This window comes from Marmota monax, unplaced genomic scaffold, assembly GCF_021218885.2.
Source record: "Marmota monax isolate L192 unplaced genomic scaffold, Marmota_monax_Labrador192_F-V1.1 WCK01_AAM20220418_F8-fsc00017, whole genome shotgun sequence".
Taxonomy (NCBI): Eukaryota; Metazoa; Chordata; class Mammalia; order Rodentia; family Sciuridae; genus Marmota; species Marmota monax.
The window spans coordinates 20,679,053-20,704,874 of record NW_026695241.1 but is presented as its reverse complement, the minus strand read 5'-3'; the positions used below and the strand labels follow the sequence as shown (position 1 = coordinate 20,704,874).

The following is a 25,822-nucleotide window of genomic DNA, read 5'->3' as shown; positions in this document are numbered from 1 at the left end:
TAGCAGGAAACAGTTTTATTTGGCTGCAGCCAGGTTTAGAGGGTACAGCCTTTGCTGTAGTCAATCAATCCCCTGAACCCCAAGTTCAGGTAGTTTTAGAGTTTTATACCCAGTGTGTAAGGGGAGGGGCTCAGAAGTTCACAGTCTGCAGAAGTTCATATAAAAGCAGCTTTTTCTTTCACTGTTCTGGGCAAGTTAACTCTTCAAGGACAACACCTAAGAAGGGGAGAGCTTCTTCTCCTCTTTTTTTCTTTCCCCTGCCAGCTGTTACCCTGGAGCCCATTTGTAACTTAAAAATGTAAACATCTCTGTGAAGCCCAGTTCAAGGCCAGAGGCCTTGTTTGCACATTTCTTCAAAGTACTATACCAGATACATTTGTGAAAAAGTAGTAAGGGGGTGCCCAGCACCTGGAGTGCTGGTATCTTCCTAGCCAGTGGCAAGTAAACAGGGTGACACGAAAATAGGAAGTTTATCCACATTGGACTCTTTGGCAGAGACTCTTTTGCTGACAGTCCCAAAATCAGCCATGGTGAAGAGGACTTTTCTGTGGAGAAAGGGGGTGCCCACTTCAGAGGGAGGAAGTGAGAAGTGGAAAACCATGAGCAGCAGGTGCCAGGGCAGAGGGGAGAGCTCCCTCCTTCTAAGCTCTGAGGTTAAACAGTCAGTAAAGAAGACCATTTTATAATAGAGAGGAGAGTAAGAGCAAAAGCTGCAAAAACATTTATTAATGTTTATTTTTTCCTTTAAAAAAAGATAAAAAGTCAGTTAATTAAAGTTAAAAATCTATCATTACAAAATTTAGTCAGGTGCACACCCTGACCCTTCATTTCTTACAGCGTGCCCTTTTAAACCTTTCTTCAGAGATGCAGCTTTTGGAGTTACTCCTTTGGAAGTGACCGAGGTTGTCCAGACCTGGAGGACTCTTGTACTTTTAGTTTGGTTGACGTTTCCCACTAGAGAGTGCTTCAGGATGTCTTCATCCGTTTTGCCAGTCACCACAGAAAGGATTTAAGTACTGAAACGATGTAAACCAAGAGTTCACCAACCTGACCAAACTTGAGGAGTCTAGGATTTAAGTACTGAACTAAATATGCTCATAGGAAATCTCTGTCTCAGAAAGAAAACAGACCTAAGGAATCCCAGCAAAATAGAAACTTCGGCTTGAAAGATGTCAATATTCCAACCTCGGAAGGTAGATGTCTTGTTGAATTAGATGAGACATTGCAAGAGCTTGTTTCAGAAAAGGCCAGTACCAAGCCAAAGTCAATGAAACTCTCCTAAGTGAAGAACGAAAACAAATGCTTCAAAAATAAAAGAAGAAAAGCAACTTCAAAAATTAAAAGAACAGAGAAAAACTAAATGAGGAATATTTAAAATGGGTCTTTGTAGACCTGAGGCATCTTGCTTTCTTTTATCAAACCAGAATGCTATGAAAACTGAGCCAAAAAAGACTACTCCATCTTCTTCATGGATTACAAGATCAAAGGCCAAACTAAGATTGAGAATGGCATTGATGTTTGAGCAATCCAACCTGGTCAAAGACAGATTTCAGAAAAGAAAGTATTAGACGAAGAGAAAACAGTTGTGCAGCCTATTGTGCCCACATCAGTGAGAATGACCTGATCTGCTACTAATGATAATGAACCTGAAAGAAAGGTACCAAATAAAGGAAGCCCTGTGGAAAAGATAGAAACAGAACCTGATAAGGTTGTTTCTTTCAAACTTGATAATGAAGAAAATACTTTCGATTCACAAACCAGTGCAACAAATGGAATGGATCCAGATGGAACCTTATCAAAAATGTAACTTACCTAAGATAAATCCTGCAAAAACCAAAGGGAAGAATTCCTTTGCACCTAATGAGTTTATGTTTCATCCACTAGATGGTTTGAAGACCTATCAAGTAACAGTCATGACTCCCACAAGTGCCAATGCTTTCTTGACACCCAGTTATACCTGGAATCCTTTAAAACCAGAAGACTCAAGAAGCAACAAAAAGAAATCTTGACCCGAAAATGTAAAACTTACTCAACCAAGACTGTACAGCAAGATTCAAATAAATTACAGTGTCCTTTGGGTTCTCTAACAGTTTTGAATCAAGAACATAGCTTAAATCAAATTGAAACTACTACTAAAAATTCAAATGGCCTTTCAATAAAAGATGTCCCATCATTTGAATTAAATGAAGATCTGATGTCTCAGCCAACATATGATGTCCATATTTCAGAAACTGAGAAACTGACTTCACACTGCCTTGAGTGGGACAGAAAGCTTGAATCGGACATTCCAGATGATGCTGAAGATGTTCTTTGCACAGCAGTTGGTCAAACAAGACTCCTTATTAAGGAAAGAGTCAAACAGTGTGAAGGACTGGAGAATGACTGTGAACATAAACAAGGTGAAATGGAGACTACCTAGGCAGAGCTGGATGCATTTGGGGATATGGTTAGTTTTCAGATGGAAGATGTAAACCAACAGTTCACCAATCTGACCAAGTTTGAGGAATCTAGATGGCAAAACAATAGCACAAATAAAAAAGTGTTTCGGAAAAAAATCATCTCAAGCATGGCAAGTAAACCAAAATAAGATGATGGTGGAAGGACTGCAGCCGGAAATCCCCTCGCTGCCATAAATAATGCAATGAGGCAAAATTAAGCAGGAAGAACACTCTGAGGCAAGCCCAATAACATCAAAGGAACTTGTCAAAATAGTGTTGATGCTGGGTTTTTCAGAGTTGAGAGTCCTGTTAAATCTTCCTCAGAACTTTCTTCTGAACGTCTTTCTCAAAGACACGGAACCCCTAAGTCCACTGGATGCCATACCTGAGAGCAAGGCTGACGAAGATCTGCTAGGACAAATGACACCACCAGTGAATCCTGATCCTGGGAGCACCAAAAGTGAACGTGTTGATAAGAAAATTTTGTTTTCAAATATTTCTGAAAGCAGGAATAGCATAGTGGAAGATGCTCAGTGTCCTGGATTACAAGGTTTAATTGAAATAAACCATGATGAATACAGAACCAACAAAAAGGAAGAAATTTCAGATATTGCAGAAAGAATGGAACTAAATTCTTCAATTACCTCACAAGATGTTTTGATGAGAAGCCCTGAAAAAAATATACCATCACAAAATAACATCTCACAACAAGAAGAAACTAAGTCTTCTCCAATAGTACTACTTGATAATAAAAGTGTCATTACTGAATGCCACCTTCTTGATTCGGCCTAAACTTCAGTAATCAAGTGGAGAGGAGAGAGACATCAAGAACATGCCAGACACATCTCCTTTGGAGATAATCTGATTACCTTTTCACTTCTAAGGCCCTCAGTGAAGAACAACCAGAGGAGTTTTGAATTTGAAAATAAATCCAAACATTTTCTTTATATTATCAGTGCTGTGAAATATTCTTAGACAATTGGAAGTTCACTTCTATTCAATCCACTTATATATTGTCATATAATGTTTTAATATTCAGTGTTCTTCTAAGTGAATTTTGGATATACTATTTTTCAGGGGAAGTGAGGATATTTTGTCTATTAACCACACAGAATGAAAGGTATGTTTTTGTCTTGTCAAAAAAACAAAAAACAAAAACCTTTCTTCAGCAAAGATGAAGTCATCTGTAAGTAGTCAGCATTTCCAGAGTACAGAGGTCCTGGCTGAGGCCACAGAAGCAGCTGTGAGTGGACCTCAGTGTTCCTTGCAGGGCCACCCTGGGCTGGGTCCACTGCTGCAAAAGCTCCTGCGTAAGACATGGGAGGTGAACCTGGGGCTCCTTCTTGCCCGCTTGGTCTTCCTGGCTTCCTGGAGGATGCTGGGCTCTCCTGCTGGTGGCCATCCACATCCCTGGCTTCACTCCTCTTTGGCTCTAGTCAGTTCCCATCTTCCTTCTCCACAGAGTTTCAGAACCCAGGAGTGAAACTAGGAGAAACCACCACACAGCAATCAGACTGCTCAGCCACACAAAAGAAAGCAATCTATTCCCTATGCCACCTTGACTCTCCAAGGTGAGGAGCCCCTGGCCTTAGCCAGGCCTAGCTTCTGGGTTTTTCCTTCCCCTCAGTCTTCCCTCGTGAACACTGGTACCTTCTCAAGGCTGGACCGATGTCCCACGCTGATAAATGTCATCCCCAGCTGCTGGCCAATTCGGTAGAGGTCACTCTCCACCTCCTCTGTCAGGGCACTAGTGGCTTCATCAAGCACTGAAGGCACATAGGACAGGACAGGACTTCGATCCTCTGCCTCCTCTAACCCACACTCACCCCCAGCTGGGCCCCAGGGGAGGCTGAAAGCTGGTCTGGCTTACAGGAACCCCACCTCGAGGAGAAGATGAGCCAAGAGAGCCGTGGGCTACATCTGAGAACAGAATCTCTCTTTCTTGTAGTAAGCACAGTGTTCCCTAAGATTGCCTAATCCAGGGATGCCCAGTTCCCTAAGGTTGTATCTTTGGAAAAGTCCACACCTGCCACAGGCACAGCTGTGGGGATGCCCACTCATTTGGTGGCAGAGCCAGAGAAGCTATATCACAATCCCTCTCATGGCCAATTTTTGGGATTCAACTGCTGCTAAAGCAGGAAGCTTAAAAGCAGGTATTGTAGCATCCCCAGGGCTGCCCTGAGGTGCCAGCTACTGCTCCTCTTGTGCAAGGGACAGAGAGATGCCCAGCCATGCCCAGGTGTGCTGGTGTACGTGAACACAAGCTGCTACCCTTGTGGGCACATAAGTCCCTGGGACAGCAGGGCAGGCCTCACCTGCATACTTTGGCTGCAGGTAGAAGAGCCGGGCAAAGGAGAGCCTTTGCATCTCCCCTGGGGACAGGACATCATACCTAGAAAAGAGAACAAGTGATAATGCTCAAGGAAGAAAGCGACAACTTGGTTTTTGCCATGAATGGGTCTGGGCAAGAAGAGGTTGGCCCCAGACAGAGGTGCCACAGCCCTGCTGCCCATACCAGAGGCCCAAACTCTGTTCTCAAGGCACAGCTTGTGCCTGATGGACCAAACATCTAGTCTTTGGGGTCAGGGGCTATCCCATCCCTTGGCAGTGCCCCCAGGAACTCACTGTCTTTATGAGGGATCTGGCCAAGTGCCCCACTCCATTCTTACCAGTTCCAATCCACCTGCTGGTCTAGACCCTCTGTTCTTGCCACCAAGCTGGACTGTAAGAGACCCAGAGGGCATAAAGTCCATGAAAGGGCCCATCCGTGCTCCTGTCAGTCTTAGTCCCCACCACATTAACACTTCTGCACACCACAGTACTGTATGGATGCTATCAACTATATTGTTTAGACTTGCTGGAGCATGGTGATGGTAAAAAGCAGACAGACTTGGTCAGTTTTATTGTTTTAAAATTCTTTTTTTTTTTGAATTTTTTTAATATTTATTTTTTAGTTCTCGGTGGACACAACATCTTTGTTTGTATGTGGTGCTGAGGATCGAACCCGGGCCGCACGCATGCCAGGCTAGCGCGCTACCGCTTGAGCCACATCCCCAGCCCATGTTTTAAAATTCTTTACAACCCTCTATGGCCTATACCTGATCAATGGCTCCCACTGCCAATTTGTACTCCCACTCTCTACCCCAGTCATCAGCCAGAGACTTATGGTCAGTGCTCCCAGGGAGGCTCAGGTCCTCAGGCCCCTGCCCCACTTACCAGGCCTGCCAATTCCAAGAACCTCACAATCCTCTCATCGTCAGTGGAGCCTGCAAAACAGAGAAGGCTTCCTTAACATGTCAGCTCCTCTGGCTGGCCAGAATAGCTAGGGCACATCATGGGGTGGGGGGTACCCCAGAATGCTGGGCTGAGGCACAGCATTATCACCCTTGATAAGGAAAGGGCCAGCTGAAACAATGACTTCCCTTCCTCCAATGGGTACCCCTCCTCAGGGCGGAGAAGAGTATGTAAGATGAGGGCAAAGTACAGACCCTCAAACAGTAAACAGGGGGAGGAGGGGACCCAACCTGAAACCAGCAGCCTGGCTGAAGCCTCTTCCAATGGGGGCAAGTGAAGTCACAGTCAGGCAGAGCAGGGGCAATTGAGATGGAAGTCATGACCTTAGTAGGTCCAGCTCACCTGAGTCTGGGTAGATTTCCTTCAGGGGATATATCACCTGAAAATAAAACCACACTGGCCTAGGAGGAGGGCTAATGAGACAGAGGTGCACACAACCCCCTCCCTCAGAAACCCCCAGGAACCACCCAGGAAGGCCAGGCTCCACTCCACCTAAGCAGAGTTGGGACACTCTGGCCAGAGAGTCCTGTGGGAGACAGGGCACAGAGAGTGGGGTAGGGCCACTGCAACCTTCAAAAGTGATTGGGAGAGGGAGTGGGCAAGAGTCTGAGTCTCCTGAGGGCTCAAGAAACATGTTAACTGGCCAGCGCCCTCGAAGATCTCCCTGTACCCAGGAGTTGTTTTGAGTACATAGAGTGAATCCACAGATGCTGAGTAGAACATTCTTAGAACCCAGGTTCTGGGCTTGCCACTTTTGTGTGTGTGTTGGGGAGGGTAGTACTAGGGATGTACCACTGAGCTACATCCCCAACCCATTTTAATTTTTTGAGACAGGGTCTTGGTAAGTTGGCAAGACTGGCCAGGAACTTGTAATCCTCCTGCCTCGGCCTCTGGAGTCACTGGGATTATAAGCATGGCCACTTTCCTACCCCACCTTCTGTCCAGTAACTCCCTAGGGCCTGAGATCTGTTGCCCTGCTAGAGGTCCCAGCTAAGCAGGTGGGGTGAGGAGAGAGAGCAGGCCTCTGATCAGGCTGACCTGCTCCCGAAGGGTCCCATCAGTGAAGAACGGCTTTTGTGGCAGGAACAGCACCCCATGGGGCCCAAAGTCGGTCAGCATCTGCATGGAGCCTGAAGAGCCCACAGAAGCCTCCATTTTGAGATCTCACAGAGAAGGTAACTGCCTCTCCTCTCTGACTCTCCCCCTCTTTCCCCAGCGAAGAACGCTGGAGCCCACCACACTGCCCCCTCCCCCAGGGCCAAGGAGGGGTCAGAGGCAGGGAGGGCTGGGCTCTCACCCCGTGTGCTCGCCCAGAGGCCGCCCAGAACCCGCAGCAAGGAGGTCTTGCCCGTGCCCGTATTGCCCGTGATGAGCAGGCTCTGCCCCTCGCAGATCTTCAGGTTCAGGTCCTTGACCAGGGGTATGTCAGAGGAGGGGGCAGAGATGGAGACCCGCTCAAGCAGAAAAGCTGTGTCTGCTGGCTCCGTGGCTGGCCGTCCCGAGGCTCTGGGGTACAGAAGAGAGGGGAGGGAGGGTAGGCAGCGTGAGTACTGCGTGGGAGGCGCTGCTTCTCCAGAGACAGCCTTCTGCATTTGGAGTTTTATGTTAACATCTCAACTCCCTGGACCTCAGAACATAACCTCTTATGGAGACAGGCTATTCACAGAGGTGATGGTGGAAGGCTGTTGGGGTGGACTCTAGGGGCAGGACAAGAGAAAAGGCCACATGAGGACAAGCAAGAAGGTGACTGTCTGCAAGCCAAGAGCAGCCAAAAGAGAAACCATCCCTGCTAACACCTTGATCTTGTACTTCCTGGAACTGTGAGAAAATTAATTTCTGATGTTGAAGTCAGTCTCAGTCTGTGGTATCGTGTCATGGCAGCCTGAGTCCATTAATACAGGAGTGGATGCTGGGGGCACCTACTCAGAGACCCACTGAGCAAAGCCCCAGATGTGACTCATGTTAATCAGTCTCAATGCACATGAATCATAGATATTCTTCTCAATTGGAAGGCAAAGAAACCAGGTCAGGTGGCTGAGAAGCTTGTTTAGAGTTGCAGAGCTGACTCTGGCTAATTCTAATGTTGGTGGATTTTCATGGTGTCATGGTGTGATCAGAAAACTGATAGTAACATGGGAGTAGTTAATACTCTGGAACAGAACTCTGGTTAAGCTCTGGAATTCCTAGCTCTTCGTGGATGCTTGTCTTCCCCACAGAACAGCAACCCATTTCCTACAGTTCCTGTGTCATCTTCTCCAGCCTCCAGGCCCACAGTGACATGAAGCTCTGTGTGTGTGTGTGTGTGTGTTTGTGTGCCCCAGGAATTAAACTTGAGGGCACCTGACCACTGTACTACACCCCCTGACCTTTTTATTTTTTTATTTTGAGACACTAAGTTGCCCTGGCTTCAAATCTGCAATCTTCCTGCCTCAGCCTCCTGAGCTGGGATTAAAGGCATGAGCTACCATGCACCCAGCCTAAATAGGTCAACTGTTAAGACATTCATTCTTAAGAAGTGAGAGCTGAACACGGGACCTGTAATTCAGACTGTTACATTTTTGAAAGCTCACTATGTGGCCAGAGTCCAAGCACTTTCTAAGTACTATAAACTCTAATCCTCACAACCAGGCAGGAGGAAGATTCCATAACTTCCCTATTTAGAGATGAAGAAACTGAGGCCCAGAATAGTTAAGTAATCTGCCCAAGAAAAGTAGAGATGAAGCAGATCCTGAAGGCAGGGCAAGGTAAGAAACATTCCTAATTTCCAAAGATAGGAGAATGAAGACATCTCTGGATCTGCATGAAGCACAGGGAACAAAGAAGACACACCCTGCAGAAAAGGGCAGGCTGGAGCTTAGCAGGAAGAAGAGGAGGGAGATGATACCATTCAGGTTTTTGTTTTTTTGTTAAGGGGCCCAGGCAGGTGTGAGCACTTTGCTTCCATGAGCTGGGGGATGATGTAAACCCACACACTGGGTGCCAAACCGTGTGACAGCAATCACAATGTGCTTGGCACCAGATGGAGGTTGCTTCCACTCACCTCACGACTCTGCTGCTACTCAGCTGGGAGGAGTAGGGCACCAGGGTGAACCCAAGCTGGGGATTCACGAGTACTCACTTGTCCAAGTCCCACTCAGTCTCATCCAGGACCTCACAGTCCTGCAACTTCAGGGCCATCTCCATCAGAGCCTCCTGAAGCTCCCCGATCCTGAGCAAGAAGCGAGAACCTGAGGCAGGGTCTGAGGTGCCAGGTAAGGTTGACACTGACTCACACCCTCTAGTATATGGGGAGATTTTTTGTTCCCTTTCCCACTTAGTTGCTTCTTGCAACAGCACACACTCAGTTCAGAGTCCAGTGGAGTGGAACGCAGCCTCACCTGTGTGTGTAACCAGCCACGTCTGACAGCGTGGTGGAGAGGTCGATGAGTCGGGTGAAGCAGTTGATGAGGTACATGCACACAAAGGCATTCTGGACAGGATGGAGAGCAGTCAGTGCCGGCCTCAACTCCCAGACCCTGGGCACAGACCAGAGGATGGGGTGTGCAGCATGAGGAGTCACCAGGAGGGATTCTTACCTTGCTGACCAGGGTGCTCAGCTCTGTAGGGCTCAGGTCTCCATAGACCCCACTGAAAATGGGGATTGCGATGACAACATAACTCAGGATGCTGCCCAGATAGTCAAAGGTGTTGATACCAACTACAGGAGACAGAAAGTGGGAGACCCATGAACTACTCAAGTGCTTTGAAGGGGATACAATCCTTGGGATGGGGAGCAGGAAATCAAGCAGGACCACAATTCCCCTGGATCCTCATTCTCCTGAGGACACCCACGGCAGAGGCAGTGGCTCCCCTGAGTTAATTCCTTCATCAGAACACATTTCTCAGGACAGGTAAACAAGCACGGAGGTATGGGAAGGGAAGTGGACCATTCCCACTGTATGGTTCCCGCCTCCAGGGAACCCTCTGCTTACTGTACAGCCAGAGCTCCTTGGACATCAGCTCCCTCTGGGTCTGAAGGAGTCTCTGCAGCCTGCGGTCTGTCCTCATGTGCTCCACATGCCCAGCTCTGATGAGAAAGGCTGGGATGTCCACAGGGCCTGCAGGGGCACCCCACCCCTCATCACGGCCTCCTTTAGAGACCAAGCCCATCCAAACAATCTTAGCTTCAGACCCTTTCTGTCACTAGCAACCATTCATTGCTTGTTCTGCCTCATGATATTGTTTGTGGGAAGAACACACACTCTAGACTTGGCCAGACCTGATTCAAATCCCGGCTCTAGCCAGTTTTTAAGCAGGTGACAGTGGCAGGTTATGTAAGCCTCTAGGACCTTATTTTTTCTCATCTGTCAAATGGAGCTAATAATACCTACATAATAGGTTAGGCTGAGAATTACGTTTCTGGATATAAAGTACCAGACATGAGGGGCTCTCAACAAAAGCCACTGTTATTAATCAAATAATAAATTGCAGCAGTCACTACTCGCCAGGCTCTGTGCTAGTCAGCCAGTGCAATGAAGAAGTGGACAAACAGTTCTTGACTTCCAGAGGTCCCAGTTCAGAGATCATGTGGACATACTACATTGTTTCTGGAGTATGGAGTATGAGCATGTCTGTCCTCAGGGCTATGGCAACAAACAGACCTGCCCACTGAGGAAGCCTGGGAAAGTGCCTTGGAGCTTACTTGGGGCTTCAAGGATAAGTAGAAATTCTCCAGGCAGAAAAGATGGAGAAGAGGGGGGGCACTTCAGATTTTGCATAGAGAGGCCACAGAGGAACAATACCTCCAAGAACTGTTTTCCCCAAAGCTAAGAAGAAACTGCAGAATCTGAAAGCAAACTCGCCACCCATCCAACTCTCCCCACCCCACCACTCAACTCTGGCTCAGATTCCTAATACTCTGGGTGTTCCCAAGTAGTGGTAGATGCAAAATACAGCAGAATTTGACAGAAGAACAAAGGACACAGGCCATTAGATCCACCCCAAGTATAGCTAATCCAAAGATTAGCAACTTTTTAACATAAACCTCTGGGCCCTGGACTATCAGTCCAAACACTGATAGTGGCCTTACACAAGGTAGAGCTCAGGGATTGCCCTGGTCCTGGAGGGAAGGGACATTTCACAACACTGCCATCAGGAGACCACATATTCTGGTGGTGTTTGTGGGGAGTAGGTCTCCCGAGAAGTCCCATGCTACAGAGAAAAAGAAACAGTCTTGGATGTCAGGTGCTAGGCAAAAAAGCTAATTCACAACAAGAAAACAGAGGTAGAGACATCAGACATCAGCAAGATGGCGACACATCCCTTCATTTTATTCTGTGGCCATTTCAGGTCCCATGTTAGGCACTAAGACTAAAAACTAGCTACTATAAGGAGACTCCAGCTTTAGAAGCAAATCCTAGGACCTAAGGGCAAGGCAGAGAAGGGCAGTGAGAGGGTCTCAGGCAAATGTGACAGTGTTCAGTATGAGCTCTGTGGGTGGGAGAATTATCAATTTCAACTTTTCTTCTTTCTTTCTCTGCAAAGTGGAAGGGGAACTCTCTCTACCAGACTCACCTGTAGAAAGCAGCAGGCTCAGCGTTCACCCGAATCTGCATGTGCTTGAACCTAGGCAGACCAAAGGGAGATGTGTACTAACAATGGCGAGCTCTGGATAGAGAGGAAACCCCTCCCTAAGAGCTCTGGCTGCCTCAACCAACCCTTCCCTGGTCTGTCTTAGGGGTGGGAAATCCCAAGGCCTGTTGGGGTAGCAAGAGCCATGCAAAGACAGGGCCACCCTCAGCTTTCTACAGAGAGGACAGGACAGGTGCATTCCTGTTCACAATCCCTCCTCTCCACAGGCCCAGCCAGGAGGCCAAGAAAATCATAGAGTAAGGGCTGGATCAATTAGATGACAGCCCCAACAGACCTGAGTCATGTTGGTTAGACCAGAAGCACATGAGAAGACCCAGGGAGAATAAGGACTTTGGCGGGCTGGGGATATAGCTCAGTTGGTAGAGCGCTTGCCTAACATGCACGAGGCCCTGGGTTCAATCCCCAGCACCACAAAAAAAAAAAAAAAAAAGAGGCAAGCAAGGAATTTGGCAATGGACAACCAGACACTGTTCTCAATGCTGCTCATGTATAATCTCCTTATTGCTCAGTAGGCAAACATACATCCCATTCTAATCTGTAGAGATAAGAAAACTAAACATTTGAGATGTTGAAAGCATTCACCTGAGATCACGCAGCTAGTAACTAGCACAGCTGGGATCTGAACTTCAGCAGTCTTACCCCAGACCCTATCCCTTAACCATCATGCCCAGCCCAGAAACCTCAAGCAAAAGACACACCTAAAATCCCCTTCTAGCTTCTCCTGCTGGACCAGCTTGGCCACAATGGGCCCCATCAAAGTTTTGTTCACCATGGTTCCCAGGATGAAATATCCGAAGATGCTCACAGGCCCAAGCCACCCTGTGCTGAAAGTAGAGTGAGAGGGTGAGGGAGGGTGTGGGGCACCTCACGGCCCCACAGGCCTCAGCCTTGCTCCTTGCCCCTTCCTGGATAGTCCCTGTCCAGTCTCAACAGCTCTGTGGACCCTCTCCTCTTATGTGGGGACATCTGATACCTGGTGTGAGCTGTCAGAGTTTCAGGATCACTGTGACACTGAAATATCACATGGGGTCAAAGAGAACAGAGGCCAGGGCACAACCGCTAGGAAGACTTCTTTGGGTCAGGTGGGGGCAGGGAAGGCAAGACGTCTTGGACTCTGATCTGACCTCTGAGAGACAGACTCTGGGGAAACTCTTGGGGAGAAGGGGCTGTACCTCTGGAAGCACTGGTAAGTATAGTAGATGAGTGTGAACGGGGAGATGATCAGCTTGCTGACCATGCTGCTGAGCTGCCGGCAGAATCGCTCCACATCCTGGCTGATGCGCTGGTCCCTGCAGCCAATCACATCAGCTGGGTTCAGGGGCCAAGAAAGCAGGGCACTCTCATTTCTCCTGACTTTGCCTTTCAGTGCCCTCAGCAACGACCCCAGGGAAACAAACATCCAGACAAGGCTGGTTTCCTAGAGGGAACTAAACCCTTAGAACCTCTGTACACGGTTCTAGGCAGCTGCTTCTTATGGTGCCTCAGTTTACTCCCCAGAGAAGTAGAAATGAAAGGCCCAGCATGCAGGAGCCTCAGCCAGCTCTGTGCACAGCCAAAGGAAAACTTGAGAGTAGAAGAGCTACCTTTCCAGACAATTAGGAAGGTCCCTTTATCTCATCCTCCCTAGTCTCTCTGCAGTTCTGAGCCTGCCCTAGTACAAAGGTCTGCCTAGGACAGCCTCTCCAGGGTGGAGTCATCAGGAAGGGGCTAAGTAAGCAGCAAAGGCAGCACCTTCACTGTGAAGCGCAGCTTCAGCTGAGGAAGGGCCTCCCAGGTAGCCAAGTGCTTGCGGGGCAGGGTGGTGGCGTGAGAGGGGAGTGATAAGAAGAAACCCCATAGATCTCACTGCACTACCAAGGCTACCCTGACTTCTATTCCCAATGAGAGATGTGACCCTGGGCAAGTCACTTGCAATTCCTGGGACTCAGTTTCCTCACCTATAAAAAAAGAATAGAAGCTGAGAGGTGACAGAATGAGAAACTAAATACTACATCAGACCCAGACAGCAATAACTTTCTGGGTTTTTTGTTATTTTGCTGCTAAAAATTCAAAACCTGTTTTGTGTTTGTTTTTTTTTTTTAAGCAAGGATGTTTTCTTCACTTGCCTTATTTAGAAGCCCAGGTTATGAAATGAACAAAAGGGAGCTGCTCATGAACTCTTTTTGGCTCCCTATTCTCAGCCCTGCAGCCTCTCCGGGAGTTCTCTGCAGAGCACCCTTCCTTACAGCTCTGGGAAGCAACATTGCCTGCTGAAGATGACCTCCATGAGGCCTGCAGCCAGATGAATGGGCATGCAAAGGGAACAAGGACCAAGGGGGAAGCCTACGGGTTATCGATGTCATCCCGCAGCACGTTGAGGGTGTAGTATACGCGGGCCCGGAAGTAGAGGCGGTGTAGGTGCTCAGTGAGGTCCTTCCTCCAGCTCACATACAGCAGGTTGCAGGTGAACTGGTCAAAGCTCTTCAGCTGTGCAGTGGGGGAGACAGGAAGAAGGCATGCAAGACTCAGTTCAAAGCTCAGGGCTGGCAGGAGCCTTTGCTAACTAGGCCCAGCCCATTCTGATCACTCAGCACTTTCTTCGTGTAAAGCTTCAAATCATGGGACTCACCCTTCCCTTCACTCATGTGTTTATTCCTTTACCGAATCTTGAAGGACTTACCAAAAGCAAGACCCTCAAGCCCCTTTCTACAATTTACTATCTTACACTGAAAGCATAACAGTTTCTGGAGCTTGGGAACCATATCATCATTTATGCTTTTACTCCTCTGTCCCCAAAGTGTGGAAGAGGGTTCTGGGTGGCCAGTGCTTTTCTAAATGAAGATCCATCAAAAGTGGCCACAGCATGATGAGAGGGGGGGTCCCTATAAAACAGCTGGTGCAGCTTGAGAGAACATTAAGTTGAGTCCTGGCAGATACCTGACTCATCATCTGCCATGTGCAAAGCACTTCTGCTGTGCTAAGCACTAGGGAAAGAGGAATGAGCTCACAGCCATCCGGGGAGCAGACAATGATAAGTATGTGACAGCAGAGGTCAACTCAAGGAATTAGTTAAGTACAGGAAAAGGGCTGCATTTGATGGAGGAAACATGAAGGAGAAACTTGAGGAGGATTCAAAAGAGGGGACAATGGAGGTATCTTGAAAAAAATGAGCAGGCCATAGTCAAGTGAATGAGAGAGATGGGGGAAGAAGGCCATTCTGTAAGAAAGCAGCAGGTGCTAAAACTGGAGCTGTGACATATGCCAGGATGAATCACAGCCTCAGCAGCCAGAGGAGCAGCAGCAACTCTAGCTATTGATCCTGGTTTTAAAGTGCTCTGGCTCCCTGAAGCAAGAGTTCTGAGAACTTAAGGGACAATGACTATTTCCACTAAATGGTGAATTCATCCAGAACCTTGCAGTGTAGCCTTGGAGTTTGAAACACCTGAGACATTAGTTCCAAAGAAAGCAACAGTAAGATCAATGCCCTGCAAAGAGTTCTTTCAGGGAAACCTTCAGTTCTAACCTCCAGTTGCCAGAAAAAGGAGGAAACCCATTGCACATTGATTCCTGTTTCCTGGAGTTGAAGTCCCACTAGGCAATCCACTCACACTAGCCTGGGTGAAAGGAAAACCCTTACTGTGGAGTTGAGAACGATGAGCACGAGAGCCAGAAATGTCAGCGCCTTAAACCCATCCAAGTCTTTGTTTCCCAGGACCCCAAAGTACTGACTGGGGATCAAGCCGACCTGGTAGATTACCAGTTGTTCTGCAAGGAGGAAGAGGAGTCAGAAATTAGTGATGAGGGAAAAGGAGGGAGGCTTCTTGAATCCTTGCTTCTTAAACACCCCAGAGAAAAGGAAAGGGACCCAAAACCAGGGCTCTACCCACCTCTTCAAAGTCCAAGTTACTCACTCACCCATTAGGGCCACAAACAAAAGAGTCAGGAACATCAAGACATTCTGTGACGACCAAGAAGGAAACAAAACCTTCTGTATCCTTAGGAACCGATGGAGAAAGTGCAGATCTAACTTGGGCCTGAAGAAGTCAGGAAGCAGAGAGAAGACCAGAAATTTGTAAGCCTTAGAAAGCAGTTATGAAAGCCAGGCCCACACACCTGTAATCCCTGTGGTTTGGGAGGCGGAGGCAGTAGGATCAGAAGTTCCAGGTCAGCCTCAGCAACTTAGAGACCCTCAGTAACTTAGCAAGGTTGTGTCTCAAAAAATAAAAAGGGCTTGGGATGTGCTCAATCCTCAGAACCAACACAAACAAACAAAGGAGAGGAATAAAGCAGTTATGGAGATAATTACACACTGTTGTGTAGAAAATCCAGGCTATAAAGAAAAAAGTGATGGAATTAACTTTATTAGGACGAATATTTTTGTTCAGTGGAGTACCATAGATCTTAGTTAAAAGAATTAGATTAGAAATTTGCAGATGGATTAAAGAGAAATTAAAATTTAAAGCGGTGCCAAGAACTGAGAAAGATCATCCACTCAAATCTGTGCACTTGTGGCTCCCACGCATGCAGTCAGTTGCGAGGGACAGGATACCACAACCAGGGTGCAGCGGGCGGCAAAATGACCCCTGAGGACCGCAACAAAGGGCAGCAGCCGATGCAAGGCAGCCTAGGATCCGGGCGGAAGGTGGGCGTCCTTTCAAGAGTTGCTCTTTACGCTCAGGCGTCACTGGAGCCGGCTGGGGGCTCCAGGAGGACACGGCGCAGAGGCAGGAGCTGCTTCTCCACAGTCCTGGGAAGAGGCCCCGCGCTCACCGAGCCCTCCTCGCCAGCACTCTGCTCACCTGGCACCAGCTCTGGGCGCTGGCCCCCGGACCGCCATGGCCCGGGATCCGACAGACAGGGAACTCGGCCACCCCAAGTTGAGCCCTGGGCAGAGTCCGCGGAGCTCGCGGCCAGTCTCGGGGAGGGGCGGGGCCCCAGCGACCACAGAGAGGGTGGTGGATAGAGAGGAAGGCGCCGTGCGACTCGGTCGCTCCCGGAAGTGGCCGACTTCTCTGAAAGTACCAACGAGTGCCCAGCGTCGATTTGGCTGGCCCATTAGCTAGAGCGTCCCCTTCTGGATCTGGGAGATTTCCCCTTTGACAGGAGGTCGCAGGGGATGTAATTATTTTATGACAACTATTTAGATTCTGACTAGATTTTAAAAAAAAATTTTTTTTTAGTTGTAGTTGGACACATTGCCTTTATTTTATTTATTTTTTTGTGGTGCTGAGGATCGAACCTAGCACCTCGCATGTTCTAGGCGAGTGCTCTACCACTAAGCCATATCCCCAGACCCCCATAGTAGATGTTTCATACGTTCTCCCAGGGAAGCCGGCGAGATCATTTAAAAAAAAAACAAAACATGAATCAGAGCCGGGCCCACGCCTGTAATCCCAGCGACTCGGGAGGCTGAGGCAGGAGGATCTTAAGTTCCAGGCCAGCCTGGGCAATTTAGGGAGACCCTCAGCAACTTAGCAAGGCCCAGTATCAAAATACAAAATAAAGGGGCTGGGGATGTAGCTCAGTTGGTAGAGTGCTTGCCTTGCATGCACAAGGCCCTGTATTCGATCCCCAGCACCAAAAAAAAAAAAAAAAAAAAAAAAAAAAAAAAAAAAAAATTAAAAGGGCGAGGCATGTAACTTAGTGGTAAAGCAAGCCCGGGGTTCAATCCTCAATGACAATACATAATTAATTAATAGAATAAAAACAGGAATCAGGGGACTGGGGATATAACTCAATGGTGAAGCACTTGCCTAAATGCATAAAGCTCTGGGTTTTACCCCTAGCACCAAAGGGGGGAAAAAAGTTCTGATTTGGTGTTTAGTGGCTTTACTGTCCCAGGCCCCCTTGACACTGTGTATTTAAACTTAGGAAGTGTTGGGGCCCAAACATGACATTGTGCTTTGACATACTGAGTAGCTGGAACTAAAGGAGATTGAAAGGCTTCAGAAGCAAGTTCTTACTTCTTGTCCTCTAGCCTCTCTTTCTTCCTTGAAGCAAATCACAGAAACCAGAATTCCTCTTTACCAAGACAGGTCATAGAAACTGGAACCTCTCTCCCCCAAAGCTAGGCATTAAACCTATAAATATTAATTGAAACTTCCTCCACCTTTCTCTGTAGGAGCCAGTCATGAAGAAATTCTCTGATCAAAGACCTTTGTTCCAGGTGGGTCCTGCCCTGTAAACTGGAGAAGGAATGCTGTGCCTAGAGGCCAGGAAGAAAATGAACACGACATCCCAAACTTTGAAAAACACACAGGCATGGTTTCTGCTTATGCTTTTCTTGTACTAGGATGATACTTCCTTTTCCAGCTGATAGACTCTTAGACTACTTCCTCATTCTCATACATAAAGAGAGGATAAAAAAGGGGGGAGAAAGAAAGTGATTTTGAAATTACTGTCAAGTTTTAGATGATGCAGTAGTTTCATCTCCAGGACTTGTAGCTGTGTCTGCCTGAGAGCGCAGGGTTAATCATAAGGAAGTTTCTGCAGCATAACAGATCATAGCAAAATACCAGATGCTACCAGAATGCAGTGGTTAAAATATGACACACTCACTTTATGGAATACATTTCTTAGCCATTAACAAGAATGAAGGCTGGGTGTGGTGGCACTCGCTTGTAAGTCCAGCAGCTCCGGAGTCTGAGCAGGAGGATCATGAGTTTAAAGCCAGCCTCAGCAAGGCCCTAAGCAACTTAACAAGACCCTCTCTCTAAATAAAATATTTTGAAAAAGAAAAGTACTCAAGAATAGTCGCTTAATTCAAAATGTATCCCCGTGGGCTGACCAAGTGAAAACAACTGTATTGTAGCTGGTTCAAAGACCAGTGGCAGCTTCTCCATGTGAGACCAGGCTTTGTCTCCAGATAGCGATAGAACAGGAGGGTTAAAGTTGTCAGCTGAACAGAGACATGCTAGGCAAACATTTGAGGAACTTCTGGGTTCAGTCCCAGTACTACCAAATAATAGAATAGTAATAATAATAATAATCCATCACCAAAAAAAGAAAAAAAAAAAAACCCTAACCAAAACAAAAACAGTTCAGGTGGTGCTAAGGAAACTATAGGGTATCACAGGTTGAGTCCACTGGGACCCATACTGTGGAACTTTTCTCGACATTTACAAATACTCTTGGGATCACACTTGTGGAAGAAAGAGGAATTTGGCAGAGGGAGAAATCCAGCTGAGAGGTGGGTCCCATGACATCCTTGGTCAACCTCATCAGGAGTATCTGAGCTAAAAGGGCCTAAGTTGTCCCCTGTTGGGCCCAAATAGCCACCTTTTCTACCCACCCTACCAGTCTTTAGACATGGGTTACCTATTAAAAAAAAAAAAATCATGGCCTTGGGCAAGTCCATGCTGTAGGGAAACAATCCTTGAAGGGGCTGACAGCACTCCCAGCAGCTGAGGCAACAAGGCTTCTTGAAAGGGCCTGGGCGGCATCTCCATGTTCCTTGCAAGGAGTATGAGGAGGGCGAGGGCTGGCATAGGATTGTTCCTTGGGATAGGGTGGTTAGGGAAGGAAGGTTTTGATGGCAACCTGAATGAAGTAAGGAAGGAGCCAGGCACATGCTGAGGAAAGCTTTCTTGATAAAGGGAACAGCAAATACAACTGCCCGGGAGGGAAATTTCTTGAGATGTTCAAAATGGCATGGCTGGCCAGGCTCATGCTTGTAATCCCAGTGGCTCTGGAGGCTGAGGCAGGAGGATCGCAAGTACAAAGCCAGCCTCAGCAACTTAGCAAGACCCTGTCTTAAAATAAAAAAATAAAAAGGGCTGGGATGGTGGCTCAGTGGTAAAACATCCCTGAGTTCAATCTCCTTAACAAAAACTGGTTGAGCCTTTTGCCTAGCATGCATCAGGCCCTGGATTCCATTACTCCAATAGCCAGGGGAGGGGGCAGGGAGAGCAAGGCAGGATCATTTGTGTCAAGTTCTGCTGAAAAGTGTGGATGAGGACTGAGAATTACCCCCTGGAATTGCATCCTGAATCTTATCAGTGACTTTGATAAGACCAAGTTCCATGGAGGAAATTGGGGGTGGGGGTGGTGTTAAATGGTGATTATAGCTAATTCTTTCAGAGTCATGTCTTTTAAAAAGGAACAGATAATGTGTCAGTTTACAGGGGGCCCGGTGTTGTGGCTCAGTGGTAGAGCACTTGCCTAGCATGTGTGAGGCCCTGGGTTTGATCCTCAGCACCACATAAAAATAAATAAAATAAAGGTAAAAAAAAAAAAAAAAGACATTTGTAGGCTAAGGGAAGACCTAGCAGAGAGGAAAATTATTGATGTCTCCCTCTATCCAATATTTAGTAAGTCTTAGGAACTGCATTAGGCATTTCATGTGGATTACTTAAGCTACACACACAACCAATAGTGTTATCCAATAATAGTGTTATCCCCATTTCATAGAAGACAAAACTGAGGCCCAGAAGGGGCTCATCAGCTACATGTGATAAGTGGGGGAACTTGGATATAACCAGGATGTCTGATTTCACAGCCCATATTCTCACTTTCTTTTTTTTGGCCTAAATTTACCTTTTTATTCTAAATTTTAACTGCTGGCTAAAATTTATATGCATTATCATGTGTTTCCCCTTTGGGGAACTATTGGACTTTCAAGACTCAGTTATAGGTAATTAGGTAATTCCCAGGAATTTGTACCTGACTGCTCCTACCCCTACCTCCTCTGCATCCAGAGCAAACCTCTATCAGAGTCCCTGTCATCACCATATTGCGTCTGTTCACTTTTCAGTTTCCTACAGTGGAGCATGTACTCCTCAAAGGCTGGGATTGCATCTAATTCACCCATCCATCCCTGGACAGACAGTTTTCATACAGTAAATTTTTGTCAAGTAGTTGAATAGATGGATGATTGAATGAATGTAAAATATCATCCCTCCGTATCTGCTGATTTTGTATCCAAGGATCCAATCAAGCCTGGATCACAAATATTCAGAGAAAAAAATTACCGCTGTACTGAACATGTACAGACTTATTCCCTTACATACAATACGGTATGATAACTAATGCATTTACATTGTCTTAGATGTTATAAGTAATCTAAAGAGGATTTAAAGTGTATGAGAGAATGTGTGCCGGTTATATGCAAATACTACACCATTTTATAGAAAGGACTTGAGTATCCACAGCTTTTGGTATCCTGAGGAGGGAAGATACCAAGAGACAACTGCACTTAGGAATATTGGAAGCCATAAGATAGCTGATTATGTGCAGCTACATTTATAAACTGGATATAAATAATATAAACAAAATGCTCTGAAAATTCAGAGTACATAGGAATTCTTGGAAAGTGTGATTCCTTTGAGAATCACAGTGTTTGTTAAGAAGTACAAGTTCCTGGGAGCTGGAGTATAGCTCAGAGGTAGAACATATGCTTAGCATGCATGAGGCCCTGGGTTCCATCCCTAGTAGCAGGAACACACTTGCACATGTGTGCACATGGTACAGATTCCTGGGCATTTCTGGGGGTATGAAGTGAAGTCAGATTTAGTACAAGAAATATCTTGCTTTGCAAAGAATTCCATGCAACTACCCCATAGTCCTACCACTGGGAGGCCAGAGAATCGGGAGACTTGGATGTCTCTCACAAGAAATTCAAATTGAATGGATGTCCTGCATGTTTATTTGCCCCACCTGGCAACCTTTCAACTGGGAGACCTTGGCCAGACTGCATAGTTTCTTTGAACTTCTTCTCCTTATCTATAAAATGGAGAAATTGGAGCTTTTCCTGTGATGATGGTTAAGTAAGATCGTCATAAAAAAGTGCTTAGCATGGCAAATGGCATATGGTAAGAGCCTAATAAATGAGCCACAAGGATTCATAACATTTATTTTAATATCAGTATCTCCTAGAGCATTAAAACATAAGCCATCAATTATATTGATGTAAGTTTCTCAGAAATGACCACTGCCAGTTTACATGAGTCTGGAGACTGCCTGGCAGCTGGCTGAGATGGTGCTCAAGTCAGTCCCGGACCCCAAAGAAAGAGCTAGTAGCACTAATTAGTAATTTCTCTATCAGACCTTGGAGTGTCCTCAAACTGGAAGTTTAAAAGTGTGATTCTTCCAGATACCAGTAGGGGGAGTAGGTGCATTTTGGGACAGGGCTGGAATAATAACAGGATCCAGGGAAACAGTACTAGCTGTAGGATTCCTGTTTTGAGAACAAAAGAGGGTGTAAGAAAGTCCTGGGAGTGCACTGGTCCTGAATTAGTGCAGACCTCCAAAATGCCCAGAAAATCATCCTATACAGGACAAACTCCTATGTACCATCAATGCGAGGATAGTGCAGAAAACAGGAAGTCAGTATAAATTTGAGCATACATCATGTAGAAGGAAAGAGATTTGGTATGTTGAAAGTCACCAAAAAACCAAAAGTAAGTGACAGAGCAAGAGAAAAAAATTTGCATTGCATTACAAAGACTTCCAAAAATGGAGGAAGACAATCCATCAATCATAAAACCAAAGACTAAGTAAATAAATAAAAAGAATTAAAAAAAAAAAAAGATAGATTGCTGGGGTTGCAACCTAATGGTGGAGCATTTGCCTAGCATGAATGAGGCCCTGGGTTGGATCCCCACCATGGCAAAAATAAAATTTTAAAAGACAGGTATGAACAGACAATCCACTTAAGAAAATGCAAATGGCAAACATATACTCTAGCAACAAGGAAATACAAATTAAAACAACACTACGGGGGATTTCTTGTTTTCTATGATTATTAGAGGGGAAAATAATATTAATTGAGCATGTTATTATTCTATGCCAGGCTTTGTGCTAAGAGCTTTCTAAACATTAACTCAGCATTGAATCGTTTTAAACAAAACCCTGAGAAGTAGGAACAAACATTATCCACATTTTACCTATGGAAAACCGTGGCTTGGAAAGGTTATTGACTTGCTGGGGATTTACCCAGTTGGCAAGGACAGGGGATTTGGACCCAGGTTTGTGTGGTTCCAAGTCCTTCCTCCCCCTGCACTGGCTTATTGAGGACCTCAAATATATTTTTATATGTCCAAGCAACATCTTGTGTTTGAATAAAGTGACTTGGAGAAGGCCCTGAAGCTGTGAATCCCATGTAGCTGAAGAGGCACAGAAAAGCCAAAGCAAACAAACCTCCCAAATCCCAGAAAATCCAAAATTCTTAGGAGTGGGCCAGGGAATCAACCCATTTGGGCAGAACTAGAAAATGGGAACTGGAGAGATGGGGGCTCGAGATGACAATTCAGGGGTGGAGGAGCCACTTTGTGGCAGCATCCTAAGCAGGATGGAGTCTGGCTGGCCAGAAGTTTGACAGCCTTACAGGCTGCAAGCAGAGGAATCTGTTTGTCTGGTTCACTGCATGCTGAGTTGCCATTCTCATTTCTAAATCTTCCAGGCCCCAGTCCACAATGCCCTCCCCCATTGTCGCACCTGCTGGCAGCGGGGGCTCCGATGAATGGACAAGTTCCAAGAATCCGAGAATTCTTGCCCCTTCCCCCTCCTTTTACATAGCCAAGCCCTGGGACAAAAGGCGCCCGGGGTCTGGAGCTTCTTCCTCGGGCTCCTGCCAGCTCAGAGGAGTGCCAGACAGCTGGAGCCAGGCTCCACACCACACCATTTACATTTTTTACAGCTTCCCCACCCTGCCATGGCCACATCCCTGTTAGACCCTGGGATCCTTCTCATGGTCCCTTGGAGGTTGAAGGGGCTTGCCAGTGAAGAAGGTAGGCACAGGGCAGGGATACCAGTGTGCTGTGCGTGGGGGTCAATTTCTGGATTCCAGAGCTGGATGTATGGGGGGAGCCTTTGTTCAGAACAACACATCCCACCCACCATGCAGCAGCAGCAACTGGAAGCTGCTTGCCTATCACTTGGTTGTGAATCTGAGCCACACATGGTGTTTGCCCTGTAGGATACTAGCCCCTGTCTTTCTTAGATGGCTCTCTTATTCACTGATAAATAGAGCCTATTTATTGAGCACCTACTGTGTGTCAGGGATGATGATAAGTGCTCTGCCTCTGTTCCCTCATTTTCTTCTCACAGCTGTCCAAGCTGAATTAAACATGGACCCAGCTTTCAGAGGAGAATAGTGGCTTACTTCAAGTCTCCTCAAGGACATCTGGACTACTACTGCTACTTCTTCTTCTTCTTCTTTGTTTGGTATCAGGACACTTAACCACTGAGCCACGTCCCTAGCCCTTTTTTTATTTTTTATTTAGAGACAGGGTCTTGCTGAGTTGCTTAGGGCTTCAATAAATTGCTCAGGCTGGCTTTGAACTCAATCCTTCTGCCTCACCCTCCAGAGCTGCTGGGATTTCCAACATGTTCCACTGTGCCTCTCACTTCTTGAAGCCCCCTCAGAATCCAGACTTGCCTTGGATATGCTACTCCCTGATTTTGCCTCCTTCTCTTGTAGGCCCTAACCTGGTGGACTGATCCTACTTTCAGATAAAATGAGGGCTGGTTGATTCTGTGTGTATGTGTGTGTATGTGGGGGGGGGGGGTACTGGGGACAGAGCCCAGGGGTGCTCAAACACTGTATTACATCCCCACCAGTCCTTTTTATTTTTTCATTTTGAGACAGAATATATGTTAAGTTGCCCAGGCTGGCTGATAATTAATAATTTCACCTCAGGCTTCTGAGTCCTTGGAATTACAGATGTGCCCTGCCATGCCCAACTAGAACTGGCTGATTCTAACTGGAATGTTCTACCTCTCCTAATAGCCCATTGAAACTTTTCCAACTTCTGAGGTTATGAGCCAACACATCAAAGCGCACCCTGCAGGGACAGGAAGGGACACCCTGTATCCAACCCACTTTAGAAAAGTCAAAATGGACCTGGCAGAGGTGTTTATGTGTCCAGCCTGCCCACTCAGCCCTCTGGCTCAAGGGCCAATGGATCCCTGCAGCCCCTTGAAGAAACAATAATTTCACCTGTAAACCACCAAATGATTTAAATAAATAAATAAAATGCTTTCTTTATTTACCACTACCAAAAAAAATTATTTATACTTTTTTTTTTTTTTTTTTAGTACTGGGGATTGAACCCAGGGTGCTTTACCACTGAGCTATACCCCCAGCCCTTTGATTTTTTAAGACAGAGTCTTGCTAAATTGTTGAGGTTGGCCTGGAACATGAGTTCCTCCTGCCACAGAAATTCCACTTCCCAGATGTATCAGAATAGTCACAGAGCAGAAACATTTGCATATTTGCAAATATGTTAATTGCAACATTGTAATCAAGAAAAACTGAAAACAAACTAAACATTCAATTGGAAGGGATTGCTTAAATAAATTATGCACCCCTACAATAAATATTCTGCAGCTACTCAAAGGTATGAAGTAACTTCATGTGTACTGACAAGAAAAGACATCTGTGAAGTATTAGAAGTATTATAGGGGGCTGGGGTGTGGCTCAAGCGGTAACACGCTAGCTTGGCATGCGCAGGGGGTTCCATCCTCAGCACCACATTAAAAAAAAAAAGATGTTGTGTCCACCAAAAACTGAAAAATAAATATTAAAAAAAAAATTCTCTTTCTCTCTCTTTAAAAATAAATAAATAAATAAATAAATACAAGAATAAGTATTATAGGGTTAAAAAAAAAGCAAGTTAGGGGTGGGGGATGCAGCTCAGTGCTTGCAATTGGTTCAATCTGGGCTCTGGGTTCAATCTCCAGCATCAAAAAATAAAAAATAAAAAGCAAGTTGTAGGGCTGGGAATATAGCTTAGTTGGTAGAGTGCTTGCCTCACATGCACAAAGCCCAGGGTTCAATCTCCAGCACCACAAAACAAACAAACAAATCAAAGTCAGCTTCAACAACTTAGTGAGCCCTAAACAACTCAGCAAGACCCTGTCTATAAATAAATATAAAAAAGGGTTGGGGATGTGGCTCAGGGGTAAACCACTCCTGGGTTCAATCCCTGGTACCAGAAAAAGATAAATAAATAAAAATTTAAAAAAGGACTGCAGAGGGGCTGGGGATATGGCTCAAGCGGTAGCGCGCTCGCCTGTCATGCATGCGGTCCGCGTTCGATCCTCAGCACCACATACAAACAAAGATGTTGTGTCCGCCGAAAACTAAAAAAAAATAAATATTAAAAATTCTCTCTCTCTCTCTTTAAAAAAAAAAAAGGACTTCAGATATAGCTCAGTGTTAGAGTTCCCCTGGGTTCAACCCCCAATGTGGTAAAAATAATAAATAAATGAATAAAACAAAACCAAAAGGTAATCCCAGCTACTTGGGAAACTGAGGCAGGAGGGTCACAAATTTGAGGCCAGCAAATTTGAGATCACAATTTTAGGTCACAAATTTGAGATCCTGTCTCAAAATGAAATAAAAAGGACTGGGCAGATAGTTCAGTGGTAGAGCGCCTGCCTCACATACACAAGGTCCTAGTTTTAATACCCTTCACTGAAAAATTAAGAGATAGAAGGAAGGGCTGATTCAAAAAGTAATAAGAGGTGTTAATTCTAGT

General features: G+C 46.1%; 1 protein-coding gene, 1 non-coding gene and 2 pseudogenes across 4 annotated transcripts; 3 read left to right on the top strand and 1 right to left on the bottom strand.

Moving 5' to 3' along the window:
* Abcd4 (ATP binding cassette subfamily D member 4) lies at nt 1–16,294 on the bottom strand. Of its 3 annotated transcripts, XM_046440879.2 has the most exons (19): nt 16,142–16,294; nt 15,258–15,376; nt 14,980–15,107; nt 13,690–13,829; nt 12,536–12,652; nt 12,062–12,187; nt 11,286–11,336; nt 9,704–9,798; nt 9,308–9,429; nt 9,110–9,201; nt 8,851–8,940; nt 7,030–7,238; nt 6,771–6,862; nt 6,075–6,111; nt 5,655–5,704; nt 5,108–5,160; nt 4,754–4,830; nt 4,089–4,204; nt 1–3,923 (listed from the first exon to the last, which is right to left on the bottom strand). In XM_046440879.2, exons 1-19 carry the CDS (start codon nt 16,177–16,179, stop codon nt 3,855–3,857), a joined length of 1,821 nt encoding a protein of 606 aa, XP_046296835.1. In that variant the 5' UTR covers nt 16,180–16,294; the 3' UTR covers nt 1–3,854. The 3 variants fall into 3 exon arrangements, with proteins under 3 accessions (XP_046296835.1, XP_046296836.1, XP_046296837.1); XM_046440880.2 differs by lacking the exon at nt 12,062–12,187; XM_046440881.2 differs by lacking the exons at nt 14,980–15,107; nt 15,258–15,376 and having other exon boundaries at nt 16,142–16,289.
* Nucleotides 1,091–1,624, top strand: LOC124090435 (disks large-associated protein 5-like; annotated as a pseudogene).
* Nucleotides 2,195–2,827, top strand: LOC124090434 (disks large-associated protein 5-like; annotated as a pseudogene).
* Trnav-aac (transfer RNA valine (anticodon AAC)) lies at nt 11,704–11,777 on the top strand. The gene has a single exon. It is a non-coding gene; the product is annotated as a tRNA-Val (tRNA).
* Nucleotides 16,295–25,822: the final 9,528 nt, after the last annotated feature.

Bases quoted from the DNA above. Each gene is read 5' to 3' on its own strand.
- Abcd4 (XM_046440879.2), bottom strand. From the start codon at position 16,179: ATGGCGGTCCGGGGGCCAGCGCCCAGAGCTGGTGCCAG. The intron at 12,653-13,689 runs GTAGGCTTCCCC...GATTGGCTGCAG, and splicing joins CGGGATGACATCGATAACCC to GGACCAGCGCATCAGCCAGG. The intron at 5,705-6,074 runs GTGAGCTGGACC...TCTGTTTTGCAG, and splicing joins GGAAATCTACCCAGACTCAG to GCTCCACTGACGATGAGAGG.